This window comes from Apium graveolens, chromosome 9 (assembly GCF_009905375.1).
Source record: "Apium graveolens cultivar Ventura chromosome 9, ASM990537v1, whole genome shotgun sequence".
Taxonomy (NCBI): Eukaryota; Viridiplantae; Streptophyta; class Magnoliopsida; order Apiales; family Apiaceae; genus Apium; species Apium graveolens.
Window position 1 is genome coordinate 4,384,128 of NC_133655.1, and position 21,842 is coordinate 4,405,969.

The window sequence follows — 21,842 nt, forward strand, 5'->3', positions numbered from 1 at the left end:
CAGTGAATGACTGGTAAGGTGGAGAAAAAACAACTATAGGTGTTTGTTTTTCTGGAACGGGCTTCAGGGTTTTGCAGAAATAAAATAATTTTTAAGAATGATACTGATATTCAGCCAGTTGTGATAACATCAGGTTTTGTGAAGCTTAATGAGGATTATGTTTTTATGATGGAAAGGTGCGAAAAAATAGTCCCCAAATCTCAGGACAATCAGTCGTATCTTGGTCCGCATGAGTTCGGTTGCTAGATGGGCACTAAAAGTAGATTAAGAGCGAGTTTATATTGTGTTTTCACACAAAATTTTCAGATTTGGGTGAATCTTGATCTGATTTGATTAATTTATTAGTGTTTTCCTCAAAAAAAAATAATTCTCTATTTGGATCGGGTAGAAAGCCCACTTGAAAATAACCCAAGTAGTAACGGATCCGGGTCGGTGGATCATCATATGAACCCGAATAATAAACATCTTGGAGAAGAAGCGATTCCCGATCGAAACTCTCCCCTGTATACTCCACATTATATATACACTCCTAAAACCCTCCTTTTGTAAATCATCAGACTCCTCTCTCTCTCTCTCTCGCCCTCTCTCTCTCTCTCTCTCACAAACACACACACTCATGGAGATTGACTTTCCTCAGTATAGCTTGAGCTCTCAACTTCGCGGCCATGAAGACGATGTACTCTCTCTCTCTCTCTCTCTCTCTCTCTCTCGCTCTCTCTCTCTCTCTCTCTCTCTTCAATTGCTACTCTCTCTCCCCCTCCCTCTCTTCAAATGCGCACGAATACATACATACACACATAATGAATTGTATCGTATAATGAATTGTATCGTAATTATCATTACAATTGTGCTTCAATTATGCCTCAGTATAGCTTGAATCTATTGCGTATATACTTGTTCATTTGATCATCTTATAGTACAGGTTTCTAGTTTCTAATTGATATTTAATTGGTCACCAGTGAGTTGATTTTATTACGAAATTGAATTGAATTCTTGTAGTTTCACTTCATTTAATTAAGGTCACCAGTAAGTTGATTAATTTCGAACTTGTGAGGAATTGAGTTTTGAGGGGTTATATTGAATTGTTTTATGAAATTTGGTACGTTATCGTGCTAGATTCATTTTGCATGTTTGGTTTCGTTGGTCGTGATAATTAATTTACTTAACTAGACATACATTGAAATTGTTGTATTCTTTGCTAAATATACTAGGGATACGTGGTTTAGTTTAACGTGTCATGTCACTCTATCTGGAAGACAGCTCAACCTTTTGTAAGAATTAATATGATTTGTTTGTTTATTACACTAGGTTCGGGGTATATGTGTATGTGGTGATATCGGAATAGCTACTTCATCAAGGGATCAAACTATTAGGTTCTGGACATTAAATCAGTCGAATAATAAGGACTACGTTTTGTCGAAAATATTGCTGGGGCACAGTAGTTTTGTTGTGCCATTGGCATGGATCTCACCAAATGAAGAGTTTCCCGAAGGTAGAATCGTATCTGGTGGCATGGACAAACTGGTTTTTGTTTGGAACTTGGTGAATGCAGAAAAATGTCAGACATTAAAGGGTCATCAGCAGCAAGTCACCGGAATCACGCTGGACGGCTCAGATATTATATCGTCATCTGTTGACTGGTTAGTCATATGTTTATATCAAATCTTGCAGACCAGATACTTTCTGAATTCCTCAATATTTATCTACTTTTATGTTTACCATTTTCGACTTTACATTACGTTGAACCCTTATTCATTATCTTATTGGTATTTGCACACGCACACACACATATAATGTCAATGCAATTCATATTTTTACACTGGGAGGGGGCGGGTTTAAAACCTTCTCTTTCCACCGGAGGAAGAGAGTGGAAATCTCTGGGGCTAGATTTGGTTGAACCTTTAGCTTTATCTAGAGCAGCATTTGTGGTTTGCGATATACTACTTACAATGAAATTATGTCCCAAGATTGTAGAATTCTTTGTAAATATCAAAATACAATAGTTGCTTCTGCTACATAACAATGTTTTGCTGGCCCCCTCACGACCCATAGATTGGTTAAGCATACCTTTCTGTTAGATAAAAAGCTTTTGTGGATGACAAAAACCCTTACAATCCCTATCTATTCGGAGAGATGTAATTCGAATCTTGATATTATCAATGAAACAATATCGTTTTCGAAAAAAAACTAACCAAATCGCCAATTGCGCATAACCAAAACAAGCAACGTCTGCCATAAGTTTTATGAATTATCTGATCTTCACTTAATAAATTACTTTTTTATATTTAATATTAGTTGTAAGCTGATGGGCCTCAAATTTGAATCAGTAGACCTATATTCCTTGAAAGTACAGCTATGAAGGGATCTGACCGAACTTGGTAATAGCATGGTTCCCTTTACACAGTCATAAGTGTTGAAATAATGCTACTAACATCCCAATGCAGGAGGGTTTTAGCCATTTTAAATTCCCTATATCAAACACCACTCTTTCTTTTGTTTGTAGTTGAATAACTGGCCATCTACAGACTCTTGATTGTAAATATTTAAATTTCTTTAAGGCTGCTTGCGATAATATAATGAAATGCTGTTTCAGTTCAAGTCTTTTTGATAAACTTTCCATGTCAGTTCATTTGTTCCTGTCCTATGATCCCTTCATCCCTTTACTATCTCCTTGTTTCATGTATTGGTCAACTTGTAGAATATAGTGCCTAATTTTTAAATTATCAGTACATATATAATTTTCTGAATCGGGAAACTCATTGTAGTACATTAAGACGGTGGAGAGGGGGCCAGCAAGTTGAGGTTTGGGAGGCTCATAATACAGCAATTCAAGCAGTCATGAAGCTTCCGTCAGGAGAACTGATAACAGGTGGCCTTTTTTTTGCAGTGCGACTCTGTAGGCATTTTATTTTTCTCTGTCTTTTTACCATGTCTACCTCTGTTTTGGTTTATAGTTTACTGTGTTTTCATTGTGTGTCTGATTATATCGAAAATAATGCAACTGGTATTGGAAGGGGATGGTTTCATTACAGTGCTAGACATTTAACAGTTTGTCAACAATATTCCAGGTTCTAGTGACACAACGGTTAAGCTTTGGAATGGAAAGACATGTTTACATACCTTTTCTGGGCATTCGGGTGCGTTTATTCCTTCTCTTTTTCCTTGTTTTTTATTGGTTCTGCAGGTTAAACCTCAACATGTAATAGAGCATTATTTGTTTGCAAGAGTTTGGTTTTGGAGTCACTTGAAAGTGTGAACTTATGTTGCTTTGATGTTGTTTCACTGTTGGTGCCATGCATATATTTCTCTATGTTCTCTTAGCGTGGATGGCTTAGAACAGAATACTTTTAGTAGGAATTGGTGTAGGAGTACAATTTACACTTTTTTTCATCTACCATGTTTATGTTTTATTAAGTTGACTATATTTTCTGGTTTTTTGTTTATATCTTTGATTCACTATCTTTTTTGCCGAATTCGATCTAAATTTTTGTTTGCATTGTCTTACAATTTTATCGTAGTTTCTCGGCTTACATTATGTAATATTGAATGGACGCAACATGTAGGCTGTCTGAGTTTTAACACGGGATATCCGAGTTTAGAAACAAGGTTGAGCCAGAGTGAACTATGAGTTTTTACTCCAGATATCTAAGTTTAGAAATAATCTTGGTCAGTAGGGAGTAAAACTATAATTGAACAATTTGTCATGTTTGTCAATAGTTATCCTGTGCGTAGATATGGCCTACTTGCACGTCCCTGGGCTGCATCTGTTGTCTTGGTGCTATTTTCTTTGTTTTTACCTACATACAACATTACGTCTTCTACTTGTGTTTGCTATACCACACAGAGTTATACCAAGAGCTGCTTACATTATATATGAAATTTGGTTTTAAATTTTAGCATGTGTGCCCATCTGGTTACTAATGCACTGCGAATTGTTCAGATACTGTTAGAAGCTTGGCTGTGATGCCCGGATTGGGATTTCTCTCTGCATCACATGATGGGTAAGTTATTTAGTTTATCCTTGTGGATAGTTAATAAATGCTTTCTATATTCCTCATCTAAAATTTTCCTTTGTATGCACTTGCATCAATTGTCACTCAACTTGCATTTATTAATTACTTTGGTGTTCTGAATTATGATGGTTGCTTATTCACCTATATTTTATTTATCTTTAAATGCTTTCTACAATCTTGTGTTAATATGACGTATTAGTAAAATCATTCATCAACATTACCTTTGTACTTTGTAGGATTTAAAACGCACTAGCATTTATAAGCAATGTTCCATATCCCCGTACAGTTAATCAACGTTACCTTTGTGGGATTTAAAACGCAGAAGCATCTATAAGCAATGTTATCGTCCCCGGACCTTAAACAGAAGACTCACACAAACATTTCTGCAGCAATGACAGTTTTAACTATGAAAATATATCAGTTCTAGTACCATTTTAGCTCCTCGCTGTTCATGGAGTATGTTTTGGTTCTGTTGTGGTAAATTGGTAACTTGATCTGGATATCTTTATACCTTTCCTTGTAGTAATTTATTACATGTATTATGCAATTCAAGTAAAGAAAAAGTAGGCAAGCTTGGAGAAATTAGAGTTTAGTGGTCAAATGAAACCGAGTTGGTGTTATTGGACTATTTGTGTAAGTATAAAATAATCTTTTCAATTTTGTGTCAATATGAGAGATGTGGCCTGAAAAGAAATCTTTACATACTGATTGTTGAATGCCAACTAGGTGGTGAAAATGGGATTTGTAAACTGATGACTTAAACCACCAAACATCACCAAGGAAGTCTATGTACCTATCTGATTGTCAGTTCTATTTAATTTTAGTATATATATAATCATATAAAAGTTTCCTTCCCTGAAAGCAGTGTGGGTTGCATTTTGCTTGAAGTTTTGAAAGAAAGTGTGCATATACTGATACTTAACAAGATAGTGGTGTCAATGTATCTAAGTAGAAGATAAGTTCTTTTTACTTCTATTTACTATGTAAGCATACACAATTGCACTTTCCAACAAGAGAGCGTGAGTCTTGTTCTTGCTTAAAGTTTTTGAAGAAAATTAATTCTGAAGGTGCTGACCATGAGCTGTAATTATTCTTGAGTTGACTTTCCACCATTGTTAAATTGCCAGAGCTAAGTGCGACCGGGGAACTGAATAGATGACATGCAACCGATTATTGCATATGGTCACACGGATGAATTTTAGGATTGCATATTGAATGTAATACTATTGTTTTTGTTTTTTTGAAGCCCCTCCAATATAATCTTTTTGTGTACATTTTAATGTAAATCTTATTATGATGCCTCTATTGTGCTTCCAACCCCCTCACTGAGTTGTTTTTATTATTTACATCATTGCTGTCATTATTTCATCTTAATTTGGACACTTAAATTCAGTTTCGTTTTTCTCAATGACAGTTCCATCAGGCTATGGGCTCTTAGTGGTGAAGTTCTGTTGGAGATGGTTGGTCACACTTCTATTGTGTATTCTGTTGATGCACATGTATCTGGCCTTATTGTCAGTGGTAGTGAGGATTGTTTTGCAAAAATATGGAAAGGTTAATTATTTTTTACCGTACCTTTTTATTAGTTACTATACATGGGGAAAACAGTATATTGATTTTTTTTTTCTTTTATAATTTACAGACCGTTTGATTTCCTGTTATCTATTGATGTAGACCAAAGAGTAAAAATATAAATTTGTATATATTTTATGTTATTAGTTAGGACTAGATTTAATTGTAATTTATTTTAACTCTTTCTCTGCATCACTTACTCTGTTTAAATGTTTGAATCTAACTTCTACATGGTTTCTTGTTTTAGAAATTCCATATGTAAAATCTATTATATGTTGACATATCGTTCATCTGTCAGGCATTTATGTAAGTTTGTAAATATAAACCCTCTTAAGATGTTCACAACATTTCGCTTGTGCAATTTTGTGGTTCTTTCCTCTTAAATCACATTTGTACTGGTCCCACAAGTTGCTTACTTATCTAGTAGTGTCGTATGATAATTACAACTGCTACCTACTTTCATGGCTACATTGTGATAATAGCTACTTAAGGCTAGAGCAAGTCCAAGAGCTTCCCTAAATGAGATCTTAAGTTCAAATATAGGGAATGTAGAAAAAAGTAGTGCTCCAACAATGTCCTAGTGGTTCCTAAAAAGACTAGAACATTCATCTCTTTACCAATTTTTTAGTAAACACCAGCCATTACCTATTTCACTTTTATGAATAAAAACTTCAGTTCCCTCCTTTTCTCTAATTCCTCTCTCTCTCTCTCTCAAATTTATAATAGTAATAATAATAATAAGGAATGGATGCAGGGATTATTGCCGTAGTCGATATATGTTCTTGACCTTGAGTCACCAGGACTTATCATTATAAAATATTTATAGGTAACACACTAGGATATTGTTGGATTTGCTATTACAGATAGCCTTTGTTTTGTGCCTGTATATATGTTTTGATATTTTTTGCTTACTATATTCATATGTTTTAGTAATGTGGCTGTCATAGACTTTGAAATTAAATCATATGTTTGTTCCTTCCATTTAGTGATTCACTATGATGTTTGTGGTCCTCGTTAGAAGTGTAAGCTCCATTGCATATTAGCATATTTAAAACATCCTAACATCGTCTATTATCTGGATTTTGTTTTTGGCTTCAGATGGAGTTTGTTTGCAAAGCATAGAACATCCAGGCTGTGTTTGGGATACCAAATTCCTGGGAAACGGTGATATTGTGACCGCATGTTCCGATGGAGTTGTCCGTGTCTGGACAGTTCATCATGATAGAGTTGCTGATCCCCAAGAGGCTGAGGTGTATGCATCTATACTTTCGGAGTATAGGTGCAGTAGGTAAGAACTACCATTTGATATTTTCTAGGTTGGGTATGTTATTGTATGCAGACTTGTTTAGTTTTTGAACTTTTTACCAGCCTTCAATTGATACCTTTTCAGCTGAGAACTATACTTTACCTGATATACATGTGCTTAACCTGTACAGGAAGAAAGTTGGAGGCTTGAAACTGAATGAATTACCAGGCCTCGAGGCTCTACAAACACCAGGTTTGCTCTTTTCTTTTGTTGGTTATTGTATTTGTTAGATGAAGAAAATCAAGATGCCTTGCTTTAGAAACTTTGTTTTATAATTGCTTTTCAGTGAATGTTAGCAATCATGAATTATTATATAACTATGAGGCTGACATGCATGCACATGTTTAACATAAGATGCTAATTCCTGGTAACTGAAAGTAGAGCCGGCCAAATGGTCGGGCCGAGCGTGCCGGGCCGAATTTCTGGCGGTCCGGTTCATGAATCAGGTAGCTCGTGAACGGCCCGTGAAGATGGACGTGCCGTGCCGTGCCGGTCCGATTTGACTGAATATGAACCCGTAACCGGCTCGCGAATTAGGCGACTCCGGCGGTCCGGCGAATTCTGGCGGTTAAAGGCAGGCCACGAATTAGGCGAAGTTACGAATAACCAGTTAACGAATTAGGCGAATAACCAGTTAACGAATTTGGTGACTTTTTGTTTTTTTTTTGAATTCTTCTGGCGAACCAGGGCGTGCAAACGTCGGAGAGCTGCTACAACTCTTATCGATTTTTCGTGGTTCTGGTAAGGTGCAGGATGGAAGAAGAGGAGGGGAGAGGGGTTTAATTATATAGCACGGTTTTTGAGGTTTTTACTTTGAGAATTGGTGACCAGACGACCTGTGAGATGTGTTATAAATGTATTATTATTAATTGTTTTGTATGTGGATGTGGTGCAAGTGCATGTATGAAGTGTATTTGAATTGGATTATAAAATTTGTAATAGGAAGTTAGCGTGGTCACTCGCGGGCCGAACGATTAACCGCGTGCCGAGCGGGCCTTGCGTGGCTGTTAATCGCTGGCGAATAAAGCAAGCCGGGCCGGTTCCGGTTTCAGAATATAGGATTCGTGTTCGGTTCGTTAAAATATACGATTTGAACGAATTATGAACCGGCACGTGGCGAGCCGAATTATACGAATTTTTTCCGAGCCGAATAGCGATCGGGCCGAGCCAAACCGTTCGTTTGGCCGGCTCTAACTGAAAGGGTTGATACTTTTTATTAACTATGATCTTGGCTTATTTGTGGTATTGTGCTCAGGTACAAGTGACGGGCAAACAAAAATTGTGAGAGAAGGTGAAAATGGTGTTGCGTATGCGTGGAACAGGATAGAAAGTAAATGGGATAAGGTAATATAAGTCTAACTTTATACTATCTATTTGCTTTTTTTTTTCAGTGGCTAGATTTCCACATGCATCCTCTATGTACTTGTCTGTATTCTTCTGAAACTTCCTAAGGTTGTGTTCATCAGTATATCCCAGTCACGCAGCTGTACATTATTTAGATCTGTGTCTTTCAAGGGTGCATTAGAGCATGGGCCACTGTATGAGCTTTGATGCAATTTATATATGTTTAATAAATTTTACCCTTGTTATCCAGTGTATGATGCTGCTAGAAAGATGATCCCGTTAAACCTATCTTTGATCTTCTTTTTTTCTTGTTCCATTCAGATTTACAAATTAAACTATTTTTTACTAATAAGTTTTGATCATTAGATTGGGGAAGTTGTTGATGGACCTGATGATAGCATGAAACGTCCTGTTCTTAATGGAAACGAATATGATTACGGTCAGCCATTTTTATGAATTCGAATCCTTTAGAGATTCCTATTTCATTTCTTCTTCCTAGTAATATTTGAGTTACTCTGCAGTCTTTGACGTTGATATTGGAGATGGTGAGCCTATTCGTAAATTGCCCTATAATCGATCAGGTAACTTCATTTTCTTCAGTTGAATGCTATACTGTCTTACTTGCATGGTGTACCTGTATTCGTTTATTTATTTTTTCTATATGTTCCCTGCCAATTTTGCTGCCATCCTGATAATTGAGCACTCTCCTTGCCTCAACCTCCCTCTAGAGGAGATTAGGTCAGTAACACTGGGCTACGAGTTCTATGGTGGTTGCTTTTTATTTAATTAAATTAAACTTAGCTAGTATGTCCCACTCGAAAGTAGGGTCTGCAGAGGGTTTACATAGATATTAGCTGTAGTTCTGGAAGTACGGTTTGTTCGTGAACCAACTTCTGTGAACTTTGGACATGAAGACTGGATCAACTGTATTCTGTGAACCAACTTCTGGACATGTGCTTGTCAGAATGATCTATATTACATGGAGAGTACTGGTACTAGCCGGGGCTTGAACTCAAGATTTATGAATAAACTTGGCTCTGATTCCATGCCATGAGAACATGATCAATGAAGCCCAACAAGATGAGTAGCCGGTATCTTTGGAACTACTGGGCCCACCAGCTTGAGTTTTGGCAACTAGGTCAAAAACTGGGTCAAATCTGCCAACTGAGCCGAAATAAATGTCGCACAAGAGAGTGAGGGGAGTGGGGGGGGGGGGAAGAGATTAGACCTATCTTAACTTAATATTGTAAATTAATTACTGTAAAGACTGTTTGTTGTACATGAGCTAATGAGTTTTGACATACTGTTTAAACTGTTTTTAAAGGCTAAATCATCAATGTAATGAAGAAGTGACAGAAGTTCAGTTCACTGTCTTGAATTTTTTGGTTATGCAGATGACCTATGTTATGTGTACATATATTGATTATTTCATCGACGTGCTGATTAGCGGACGATAAGTCGGCTAGCCTGACCCTCGTCGACTCAACTCAGCTCAATTTACCATCATAACAACAATGCATGAGATACACTGTACATGTCCTTTCTCTGAAGAAGGGGTTAGGTTATATATCGTATGCATCCCAACAAGATTGAAGATGTTATTAGAGAGGATATATTTTTTTTACTTCACTTTAGGTGCCTGTAATAGAAGAATAAAGTGACCGACTCTGTGCTACTCAAATGTGCTATTCTTTTAGTTCTTTGAAAAACGGTTGCATTGATTACCCTTAGGTATCTTAACTCTATGTTTAGAAGTTAAAAAGGGAAAAGTGCTATACCTTTGTTTGCTATGTCAAAATTACTGTGCAAAGTTTCTTCAGTCAACTGCATTTTGTTTAAAGGGATTTTAACTGCTAACCTAAACTTCTTATGGTGCTCCCTATGTCTACTAGTCTGCTGCTGAGTGGAAATTAAAAATGATAATGTAAGTTCGATGTAGGAGGGCTTTTGACATTTGTTTAGATACAAGTGCTTGTTGGACTTGCAACATGAATTTGTTTAAATATGTTTTTCTCATGCATCATTATGTGTTTGGTGAGGCCTTTGCAGATAGTCCATATGACACGGCTGACAAGTGGCTTCTTAAGGAGAATCTGCCGCTTTCCTATCGCCAACAAATTGTAGAGTTTATTTTAAAAAATTCGGGGCAGAGGGATTTTTCTTTTGATTCATCATTCCGTGATCCCTTCACCGGATGTGAGTATAAAAATACATGTATTTGAAGAGTTCTATCTATCATCACAATTTCTTCACTCTTTCATGTGATCCATTTGATTGTTGTACATTGCAGCCAGTGCTTATGTTCCTGGAGGACCTTCAAATTTGTCTGGTATGTGTTCGTGATCAACAAGTAATAGTTCATGTGTTGGATTTACATGTCTAACTGTTACACTGTTTCAGAAGCAGATGAAAATTCTTATAGTTTTTCCTTGTTTGATTAATTGCAGCTGTCTCAGCGAAACCTACTTTTAAGCACATCCCAAAGGTAAATATATAAATTGTTTGGTTCTGTATATAGTGAAATAGTTCCGGAGTCAAACCACACCATTATATTTATAAGTGCATACACAAGACTCTGAGTGGACAGCTCTTGTCTGTTTAAGATTGCATCCTTTATAATACCGGGAACTTTGGACCAGTGCAAATATTGGATTTAATTTTGATGTTTAGAGTATTCGGGTGCATCTTAAGTATTTTTTTACTCACTATTGTACTGATTCATTGTATATATTTTTAACATTAAGTATCTTTGTTTACTCACTATTGTACTGATTCATCTAATCATGTTACGGGGTATGGGAGGGTTTTAGTGTCTCAGTTTTACTCATTAATGTTGTAGGTATTCCTTTTATCCCAGAAAATCTATGTCTTGCTCTCCTATCTCTGTCATCTATTTCTTCTTAACTTGTCTATTGTCCGAATTTGCTATTTTTTCCGCAAATATTGTTTTCCGTTACGCTACCTTAACAAGATTAAATATTTACATCCAAGTAATGAAAGTGGTTTCTATCTTCATTTTGCACATGCAACCCTTGGGTGGAAGCGTTAGTATATAATATGCTAAACATTATATCTCGCATACAATAGAAGACTATGTTACGTGGACTCACATAGAAGTGTCCGACATGGATAGTGTCCAATGTCCATGCCCATGTCCATGTGTCAGACTCAGAAATAATTTGAAAAATGTACATGTGTTTGGCCTGAAATAAGTGTCCAAGTCCTCCATGTCCGGGTGTCGAGTGTCCGACACGGGTTCTTGAGGCAAAATGAAGAGTCCTAGTAATATATATAGAAGAACCTAAAGTTCAGCATCATCTTTGATTAAATTTGGTGGTAGATAATTGATTGTTGACTGTATTTTTTTTCATCCAAGCATGAAGAATATTGTTTTGAAGAAAGGACTAATGTTCGATTAACTGTGATTGGTTGTTAAGAGTTGAGTTACTTAATATCGTCATGATCTTCTCAAAAAAATGTAGTGGAACACTTGACAAAGAAAAAATTTAAAATGTGGAAAAAAATCCATAAGATTTTTTTTATAAAAAGGCGTTAATTAGTTATTTAGATGTTTATTTTGCTAAAATCGCACTATTTTGTTTTAATGATTGAAAACAACTCCCCAGAAAGGGATGTTGGTCTTTGACGCAGCACAATTTGATGGGATACTGAAGAAAATTTCAGAGTTCAACAATACTCTTGTTTCTGACCTGGTAAATCCTTGTCCTTGCTATTATTTTGCCTTACGTTTTAGTGTTAATTATTTTTAAGTGGATTCTTTGATAAGTTACGCCTATTTTGATAGTCCCGTCCTAATGATCTGCTTATAAACCAAGCGGGCTACGCATCGCAAGTATAGAAATACAATTTAATAGTTTGCCTGTCTTGACTTTTTCATTGCCAACATCTTTTATCCAAATTTCTTGAACCTTACCGCAAATTAATTGTTTTACACTTGATTTTTTTCTACGGGCAGTAGACTCAGTGTAATCTGTGTCTCTGACCATCTGACGCACAATAAACCTAATCTACTTTTATTCATTAAAATTTTGTTCAAACGTATGTTTTGCTGTTTAGCTAAAGGAAGATTAAGAGCCTCTGCACTCACTTTATATGAAATGTTTAAAGTTTAAAGGGTTCTTCTTTGGTACCTTTTGTCAAAATTAGGATCTTACATGCTCAAAATACTTAATTAGGTGTTTTTGGTGCATATAACCAGATTGTGACAGATGAGGGTGGTTTAATGCTTTTCTATATCTAGCCTCTGGTTATTATATTGTTGCTACTTACCTTTGTCATTTTTACTTTGGCTGTGAAAGGAAAAAAAGAATTTAGCATTGTCCGAGTTAGAGATTTCAAGATTGGCAGCAATTACCAAAATTTTGAAGGACACATCGCACTACCACAGCAGTAAATTTTCAGATGTTGACATCGCTTTGCTGTTACAAATGCTAAATTCATGGCCCGTTGAGATGGTATTTCCTGGTGAGTTGTGAAGTTGATTTAAATGGTACTTGTATTTTGGTCGTCCCTCATTAGAACTTTACAGCAAGCAATCTGCTTAGAAATCGGAAGCTGATAGTAATGAAGTGTGTTTTTGGTTATGTTTTTGATACTTATCATTTAGTTAGTAGCCTGTAATGGTCTCCAAATAACGGGGAAAAAATTCTGGGTTGTGAACAAATATCACAGCTGCTAATTTCGAGTCTTCTTAAAGTAATAAATTTGATATAAAATGCTTAACTACTGACATATCAAAACATCCATTTTTCTGGACGAGAACTATCTATATGTAGATCAGTTTTGCAGCATCCACTTTGTCAGTGGTTTTTTTTGTAAGGTCAATTTTCAGAAATTTAAAGACACATGCGCCCATGCCTCTAATGGGGTTTAAACCCTTGACCTTTATAATTAAGAGGGAGGGGGGGGGGGGTATCTGCTAGGCTTAGGCCTTGCAGATTTTTTTCAGTTTTTGAGATGATACTCTAAGCAATTTTGGATTCAGTCCTACTAGCGCAGGCTTATTCATAGTCGACTTTTATGGTGATATGTGTTCTTTTAAGCACAAGTTAAGGCTTTGAGCGATCTTTGTTAATATTTTTTCAGTCTCCTAATGCGTAATAATTTTATGTAGATTCTGATCAATCACCGAGTTTGCATTACCCTTTTTATTTAAGTTTTTAAACTTATAATTTTTAATACCGTTTCAGTGATTGATATTGTGAGGATGATTGTTCTTCATCCAGACGGGGCAGCTCTAATTCTTCAACATGTTACAGAAGCAAACGGTATCCTTCTTTAGAATCCTATTTCACAACATCCTTGAAATTCTATAATGACTTGTATGCGAATGGATATATGATAGCATATGTATACTGTGTTGTTGATTGTGGATATGCATAACCTTGCTACTTAGTTAGATATGGAGGTCGACTTTATGATGGAGGAAATCGGCAAATGGCATGTTGATTTTGTATTACATGTCAATGTACATTGTACAGAAGTATTGAATTGTCAAACTGAATTATTGTAATCTAGTATATTGTAATGAATTTAGCAGGCTGACAAATGGAAAGCAGACATGCTCACTTCACCCTATTATTTTGTTTCGGCGAATTGCACATTATTTCGCTTTAGCACTCTGGCTTGCATGTGGCATATAGTAACTTTTTCCCCCTTCCCTGTTCAGATACACTGTTGGAGTTGCTCCGGAAGGTTACTACAAATCCTCTTCCTGCAAATCTTTTGACCAGCATTCGTGCTGTGACTAATCTCTTTAGGAATTCATGCTACTACCCGTGGTTGCAAAAGCAACGGGGTGAGGTTAGTACTTCTAATCCTTAATATATAACTATTTTTTGGAATTATTCACGAAGAAAACTTGGTTAGAGGGGCATTTTAACTGTTGCTAACTTGCTATTAATCCAATTCACATCAAATTGAGATAATGATTATATCGCAAAAGACATTAACTCTAGAGTTGATCTATAAGCCTCAGTCTGACTAGTTTTGAGCCAAGGCCAACATATATATACATGTAGTGATATAGATATTATTATATAAAGAGTTAATTGCACTTTGTAACCCCTACCTTTCATTTAAAATCAAAACAGTATACCTACTTTGCAAAATACAGTTTGCAACCCTTAACTTTCAATATCAACTACAACATGCGTCCCTTGCGGTTATAAATTTGAAATTGAGATGTTAATATTAATAACTAAAATTTCAAATCAATTAAAATATTTATTTTAATACATTTTTTACATGAAAAAAATTATAGTTATTTTCTATTAGTAATACTCTAGATTAATCATAATGCTAAATACTTAAAATATTTTTATTAAGCAAAATATATGTTTATATATATAATCATAAAGTTTCTAAATATATCTTTATTTTAAAATTTTAAAAATTATACTGAATAATAAAATAATTGACATTAATATTATTTTTATAATTTGAACTAAATTTTAGTTTAATTTAAAAAAAATTAAAATTATTATTTCAATATTTTGGTGAATTTCAATTTTACCCTCCACAATATAAATATTTTTAACAAAATGGTTAAAATGATGCATATTGTATTTGATGTCTAAAGTTAGGGGTTGCAAACTGTATTTTTGAAAGTAAGTATATAGTTTTGTTATTCAATGAAAGGTAGGGGTTGCAAAATGCAATTAACTCTTATATAAATATCCTGAGTGACGGGTATTTCCAGTATGTTGTATAGCTTTACCGACTGTATATTAGAATAGAGGGAAATACAAAGCTTTACCTAATGTTAATTAATTTATTGTCATAGTAAGCCAAATCTTACAGAGCATTTTAAAAAATTTAGTTGGCAATCTATATATGTACAGGGTTAAGGTTTTGTACAAAACCTTTCAACAAAAAAGATCTCGAAGGAGAATCCTATGTTTTAACAACTTGTTTATATCAATTTTATAAATATAAAGGACCACTAATACTCGAAATTAAACATGTTTTGCTTAATGCTATATATATCATATATGTATATATATGTTTAGCTGTATCTTCAGTATTGTGTGCAAGTATTATATTGTAAAGAATTATGCATTACTGCAATCATAAAGTGTATTAGACCAGGGTAAACATTGCTTTGTTTTAAAAGTTAGCTTATGAATTTTGGAATTTGTTTATAGTATGGACAGGGAAGTAACTCTTCTCTGAGATGTGTGCAGCATGATATATGTATGTATGTGTGCATGCGTGTATTCGTGTCTGTGTGTGTGTGTGTGTCTGTGTGTGTGTGAGAGAGAGAGAGATTTGACTTGACATAAATTGAAAGGTCCACTTAGTTTTTTACGTGTTCCCATCTAGCCATATTTGAATGGTTGAATAAAAAATGCTGAATCCGTAGTTTGCTTGCAGATCCTTGATGCATTCTCAAGTTTCTACTCATCCTCAAACAAGAATGTGCAGATATCTTACTCCACACTTATACTCAAGTAAGTACATATTCTGTTTTTCTCCTTGAGTCCCTGTATATTTCGAGGAATATGAATAGTATTTTTTTGGCTCTTGAATCTTTTTATTCATTAGAATTCTCCTGCTTTCTGCCATGATATTTCCTTTAGACCTTAGTGTATGTCCAAGCAAATAAGTACACTTTTTTTTAGCTATTGTAGCTTTACACCCTCACCGTCTGTATCACACTTAAGTTATGTTTTCCATGATACGCATCATTGATGGAACTCAGCAGCAAGTCGGAAACTCAGACGGCTGTTCTCCAAGGGCTTGCAGGCTGAAACCTAATATAGCCACAAAGGCTGGAATTTAGTGTTATAAAAGTCAGAAGTCAGCCTGTCTCATTGCATGAAGATAGTCGGTTTAGTAGAGAAATGCAGAAGATTTAGTTGCAACTCTTGCCTGAGAAATTTTGATACTGCATTGATATTCTAATTATATATGCTTAAACGATGAATTTTTCAGTTCATTAAGTCACTTTGTTTATGACTATGTATAGTATATAGGCTGAACTTGACTTCCTTGTTTTGATTTAGAATAGAAAATATAAAAGAAGTTCATTCAGCAGATGCACAAATAAAAAATAAAAATACCAGTTTGATTACCCAAACACATATAGATGTACTTGTGTGCCTGTAATAAGCTAGGAAGGGATTCTTATTTACCCAACCTATCCCTGAATCGCTACGCACCCATGTATTGGATACTCGTATACTTGAAGAAACTCAGTCAAAACTATAATTCTTTTATTTATAATTTTCTCTAATAAAAGACTCTGTTTATCTTCAGTTACGAAAATAAAAGTTCTAACGAATCCCCATATTTTCATATTTGTTTAATCCTTGTATCCCCGCATCCTTACCTTTTAGGTGATTAGATACCCAAACTTCAAATAGTAATCTCCATTTTTAATTATATTCTAAAATTGCCCCTATGAAAACCTCTTGCCCACTCATCTTTATTCTTTTTCTTTATAATCAGTTATGCTGTCCTTTTAATTGAAAAGAAGGATGAAGAAGGCCAATCTCAAGTTCTTTCAGCTGCACTACAGGTATCTGCGTTTGTGATGTGTGATTTTCAGTTACTTCTGGGCTGATACAATCTATTGTTACTATTTGTTTCAATGTCTTACATACCGTACTTGTTTATTAATACATCACATAAGTGTCCCCATACCCATGTCCAACAATTGGACAGAGTACCCGTGTCCCCGATTTTCAGATGTTTTTAGTCAGACACTGGGATAGGTGTCGTGTCCAGCACTCCGCACCTGAGTCAAAGTAATACATGAAATAATTGAGTTTCAAAAAATTCCAACTCTTTAAAATTAGACGCCTCCCATTTTTAGAAGTAATGTTAGAGTACATGTCATCCTCTTGGACTTATCATCCAAGTTGTTTATCTCAGTAAGTCGTCTCACCATTTGGATCTCTGAACAATCTGACTCATAACCTGATTTGTACCCGACATATTTTGGAGGGAATTGGTTTATAATAAATTTTTAGTGTGAGATGTACTTGTCTTCTAATCATTGACACGGTTTTTTTTCTCTCTGCGATTTTACCAATTTAGACCGAAGCCACACTTTCAAATTTTAAACATTAAACCCTTGTTTAAAGCGACAAGGAGAAATTGAGAATTCTTACCCTAATCAAAGATGGCAGGCAATAGTGCACCTCTCTACATTAAATATTTCCTTGTTGCCACAGACAGTTGTTTCTGGTTTTATTCCTCACTAGGAGTGATACTGTTGATTGTATCTAAATAGTTGGTATTGGGAATTATATGACTCTTCTATTCAATAACAGTTATTTATATTATCAGTAACACACTCTCACTTATACACACTAGTTGAATGTAGACCTAATTATCTGTCCTTGATGAAGAAATGTGGAATAATTAATTGCTTTTAGCGGTATTATGTAATAAGTTTGATAAGAGCATGCACATAAGTATCCTGTAAATTGTTAAACAAGTAAATAACACATATGTAGAAATGATTGACTTAAATTAGATAGTTGAAAAGCTAATGGTATTTTTTTGAATTTTATTCATTAGATTGATGATCCTCCCTGTGCATCATAAAATAATTGAACTCTGTGTTATTTCTTTTTGATCATTTTGGTTTCTTGTATAGATTGCAGAAGAGGAAAATCTTGAAATAGATTCAAAATTCCGAGCTTTAGTTGCCATTGGATCTCTGGTATGCTTCCAATCATTATTTGTAACTTTAACGCCATTACAGTTCTATTTTGATCGTATTCCTCTAGTCTATTATTGATATCATAGGCCTTATCAGTAAATTCTATACTGTGGTCTAGTAAAATACTGACACGGATCAATAAAACAACCAAAACTATATAATTTCGACTTCTTCAAAGGTAAAATAGACAATCTATTCATTTTACATTGTTGATAGTGATACACTTTAATGACAACTTAAATAAAATGAGTATGCACCAAGTTTTTTTGTCCTGCATTCGTATGTTCGTATCATAACAAGAAACACCTAAATAAGTGGTATAAGGTAATAATTTTAGTAAATTGTTTTTGAGAATCGACTTTAGAATCTCCTAACATACATATAACTAAAAGAAAGGACACTGCCATAATCAATGCTGAAGGAGAATTGAATTTCAAATGTTATATAATATACATGCGTGTGGTTGTATTTGTATATATTGTAGAACGTTGTAATATAGTTTGTAAGGATACTTATGTATATCGTTGTGGTGTTGACGTGATCTTCAAAAACAGATGCTTGATGGACTTGTGAAACAAATAGCCTTGGACTTTGATGTTGACAATGTTGCGAAATTGGCGAAGGCATCAAAAGAGCCGAAAATTGCTGAAATCGGAGCCGACATTGAGCTTATTGTAAAACAGGGTTGAACCTTATTTTGCTAACCGTCTTTCCTGTTCTTCCAGATCTCTTTAGGTAATTTAATTGCTTACACAAAGTTTATATTGAAAAGTAGGTGTCATTTGTTAAAGCAATATAACAGTCTTTATATGTTACATTTCCAAGTGGGATGTAGAAGGTAAGGTAAATTAATATTTTCACTTGTGCTAGTATCTTAATCTCCTTATATGCATTGATGGATGACCATTTTTGGCTAAAAGCTTCGAGGATATTGTTGTTTCTTATGCAGAGAATAGCTGGGAGATCGACTACTTACACAATCAATTTTCCGTAGGATAGGGACGTTTGAAGAGGAGCCTTAGGAAGCCTAAACAGATGTATATTTGCTTGCAGCATACAATATAATTGTACTAATACATCATTAGAGGTGGTTTTGGACCGGATAAATATCCTTTGTACTTAATTCTGGCTCTGCACATGTAATTCTTACGTTTCAATTCGGAGGGAAGATGAAGCTAATTGGGTCTTTTCTATATATTTTCTCAACTGTAGAAAAACATTGTGCTGATCAATCAGCACTACAAAGTATGATTATCATTCTTTCATCTGAAATACAAACATTTCATACAATTGTCTTAATCCTAGTTTCACCATGTAAATGGGTCCTGGCTTGTCTATTACACATGTACTATTTACAGAGATGGAGTTTGTAGAGGAAATTTTATTGAAAGGACACCACTTGGGAAACATTGACTGAAGGTGAAACACATGGATGTTGTAGAAGGTTGAATAATAATAATATAGTATGTTTTAGGGTGTGTGTTATATGTTATACATGTGTTTTATTGGTTAGGTGAGAGGCTGCTAAGGATTAAGGATGGTAGATTGGTAGGTGATATATATGAATTCATTAACATCACTGGTCAATAGTCGATATACCCCAGCGCCGGACATTGACGAAATTTGTGTTCCCTGCGGGCCATATCTATGAAGAAGTTTTTGAAAATTTTTTAGGACCAATGTTTGATTTTTATCTTATTCCAAAATTTTGAATAAAATTAGTTTTTGTTTGAATAACATCCCATAAGATAATTCAAAATTTACAGAAACTTCCTTCCAAAATTTGGGAGAAAACAATTAGTTTTGAGTGTTACAAAAATCGACTTGAGTACAATTCCATTTAAATGGAGTAGGGGTGTTCATTAAACCGCACAAACCGTTCTGCACCGCTCCGCGTTCTTTAAACTTTTTGTGGTGCGGTCGTGGTTTGCATTTTTGTCAAGCTGCATCGCACTACACCGTATTTTCGTGGCGTGTTTTGTGCGGTTTAAAATTTACGCGGCGTGATTGCAGTTTGAGAAATTGGACAAATCGCACCCGCAGTTTGGTTTGCAGTTTGGACCCAAACCGCACCGCACCGCGAACACCCCTAAAATTGAGTACTTGAAAACAATTTTTCGACTAATTATTTTCTTTTATTTTCCGTAACATTTAATCCATTTATTTTCTTTTTTTTTTCTTACAAAATTTTGAAAACATTAAAAGTTCATTTTGAGGTGAAAAACGATTTGAAATGCAACTTCTGGAAATTATGACCCAAAATATCAAATTCAAGATAATAAATGTGTGTTGCGTCTAGGCAAAAAGTCCAAAAAATTACATTGTGTAGCGGTTTGTCACTTTTACTTTTTTTTTTCATGTGCAACATGTTGGATAATGTAGAGTTCTGATTGAAAACGATACATCATACAATATTTTGGTCATAAAACATTTTTTTAATCTAGCGTTTTACACATATAATTTATTTTAAAAAATTACTTTTTAAATTCAAATAAAAAAATTTAAATCCTAAAATATTAAAAAATTATTAGAAGTGTTTTTAAAACCCAAAATAAGATAGTTGAACCCTAAAATATTAAAAATTATTAAAATTAAGTTACACCTTTGAATTTTAAAATTGTTTAATTTAAAATTTACATTTTTGGTTATTAAGGGCCTAAACCCTAAATCGGTATAACATTTATTAATTTGTTTTTTTAGTATTTATAAAATTCAAAAAAAGATTAATAAACACTAAAATTTTAAAAATGGTTAAATTATGATATATTTTTAAATTTTAAAAATATTATAAAAAATATATCGAAAACATGACAATATTTCCGGTTCACTCAACAATACACACCAAAAGAGACTTCTAATAAGCTTAAAAATTAAAAAAGAGTAAATTGCATTTTACAACGGTTAAAGATATTCACTTTTTCGGTTTGATCTATAATTTTTAATTTTGGTAGAATGCATCATTCAACTTTAAATTTCGTTTTATATCGCAACTCTTTCAACAATTTTTAAGGATAAAATCAGAATATTTTTTTATGTTTATATTATTAAAATGTGCACCCCGTATTTATAATATTTTAACTTCGACTCGTTTCAAAAAATATATAATTTTGTATGATAATATTAGATAATATTTTTTCACTTAAAAAATAATTTAAATATACATATTCTCTATTAAATCTGAATTGAAATCATAAATAAGTCTTTTATCCAAATTAATTTAATTTAAATACTATGCAAATAAATTTAAATTATATATATTTTTAATAATAATATCAAAAAATATCTATTTTATCAAATATATGTGTCTAGGTTTTGATATCATTTTTTGGTACAATCTTTATAATTTATAATTTCTTATTTTTATTTTAATATTTTTATAATAAATCTCTATTAAAATTATAAGTTTTCTAATTTTTCAATTTTTTTAGTGTTACTAAATACTTCATTTGATTCATGTTCTTATATATATTTTTAAAATAAAATAGCTACAAAATATGTACCAAAATAAAAACTCGTAAAATGCATGTAATGTTATTAGACATTTTTTTTCTCGGAATCCACTGAACTAAATTACACAAACCAAAATTTTCTATTTTATTCGGTTTGGTTTGGATTTCATAATATAATAATCTATTAAAAATTATCGAATTTTATGTTTATGTTTGGGTTCAAGATTTCGTTAATTTTATAGCATTTGGTTTTGATTTGGATCGTTTTTATAACATTAATTTCGGGTTTTAATTTATTCTTTTTAAAAAAATAATACTCGACCCTAGCCAGTTTGTATGTTATATGTATTGTTTTTTAATTTAATTTTATAATATAATTTTTATGGATTTCAAAAGTTATGAAAATTTAATATAAAATATAAACTATAAAACTATACAGGTGCATATTGTCAAAATATTAAAAT

The 21,842-nt window shown here is 33.8% G+C and overlaps 1 protein-coding gene across 1 annotated transcript; it reads left to right on the forward strand.

The window, feature by feature from the left end:
• The first annotated feature begins 331 nt into the window (after positions 1–331).
• Positions 332–19,228, forward strand: LOC141683487 (uncharacterized). The gene is made up of 23 exons (XM_074488225.1): positions 332–676; positions 1,309–1,640; positions 2,766–2,869; positions 3,069–3,137; positions 3,941–4,001; positions 5,428–5,567; positions 6,684–6,873; positions 7,022–7,083; positions 8,147–8,235; positions 8,602–8,674; positions 8,757–8,816; positions 10,285–10,431; positions 10,526–10,564; positions 10,683–10,720; positions 11,862–11,948; positions 12,555–12,720; positions 13,446–13,523; positions 13,925–14,058; positions 15,631–15,707; positions 16,708–16,777; positions 17,864–17,929; positions 18,484–18,664; positions 18,879–19,228. Exons 1-22 carry the CDS (start codon positions 617–619, stop codon positions 18,616–18,618), a joined length of 2,277 nt encoding a protein of 758 aa, XP_074344326.1. The 5' UTR covers positions 332–616; the 3' UTR covers positions 18,619–18,664; positions 18,879–19,228.
• Positions 19,229–21,842: the final 2,614 nt, after the last annotated feature.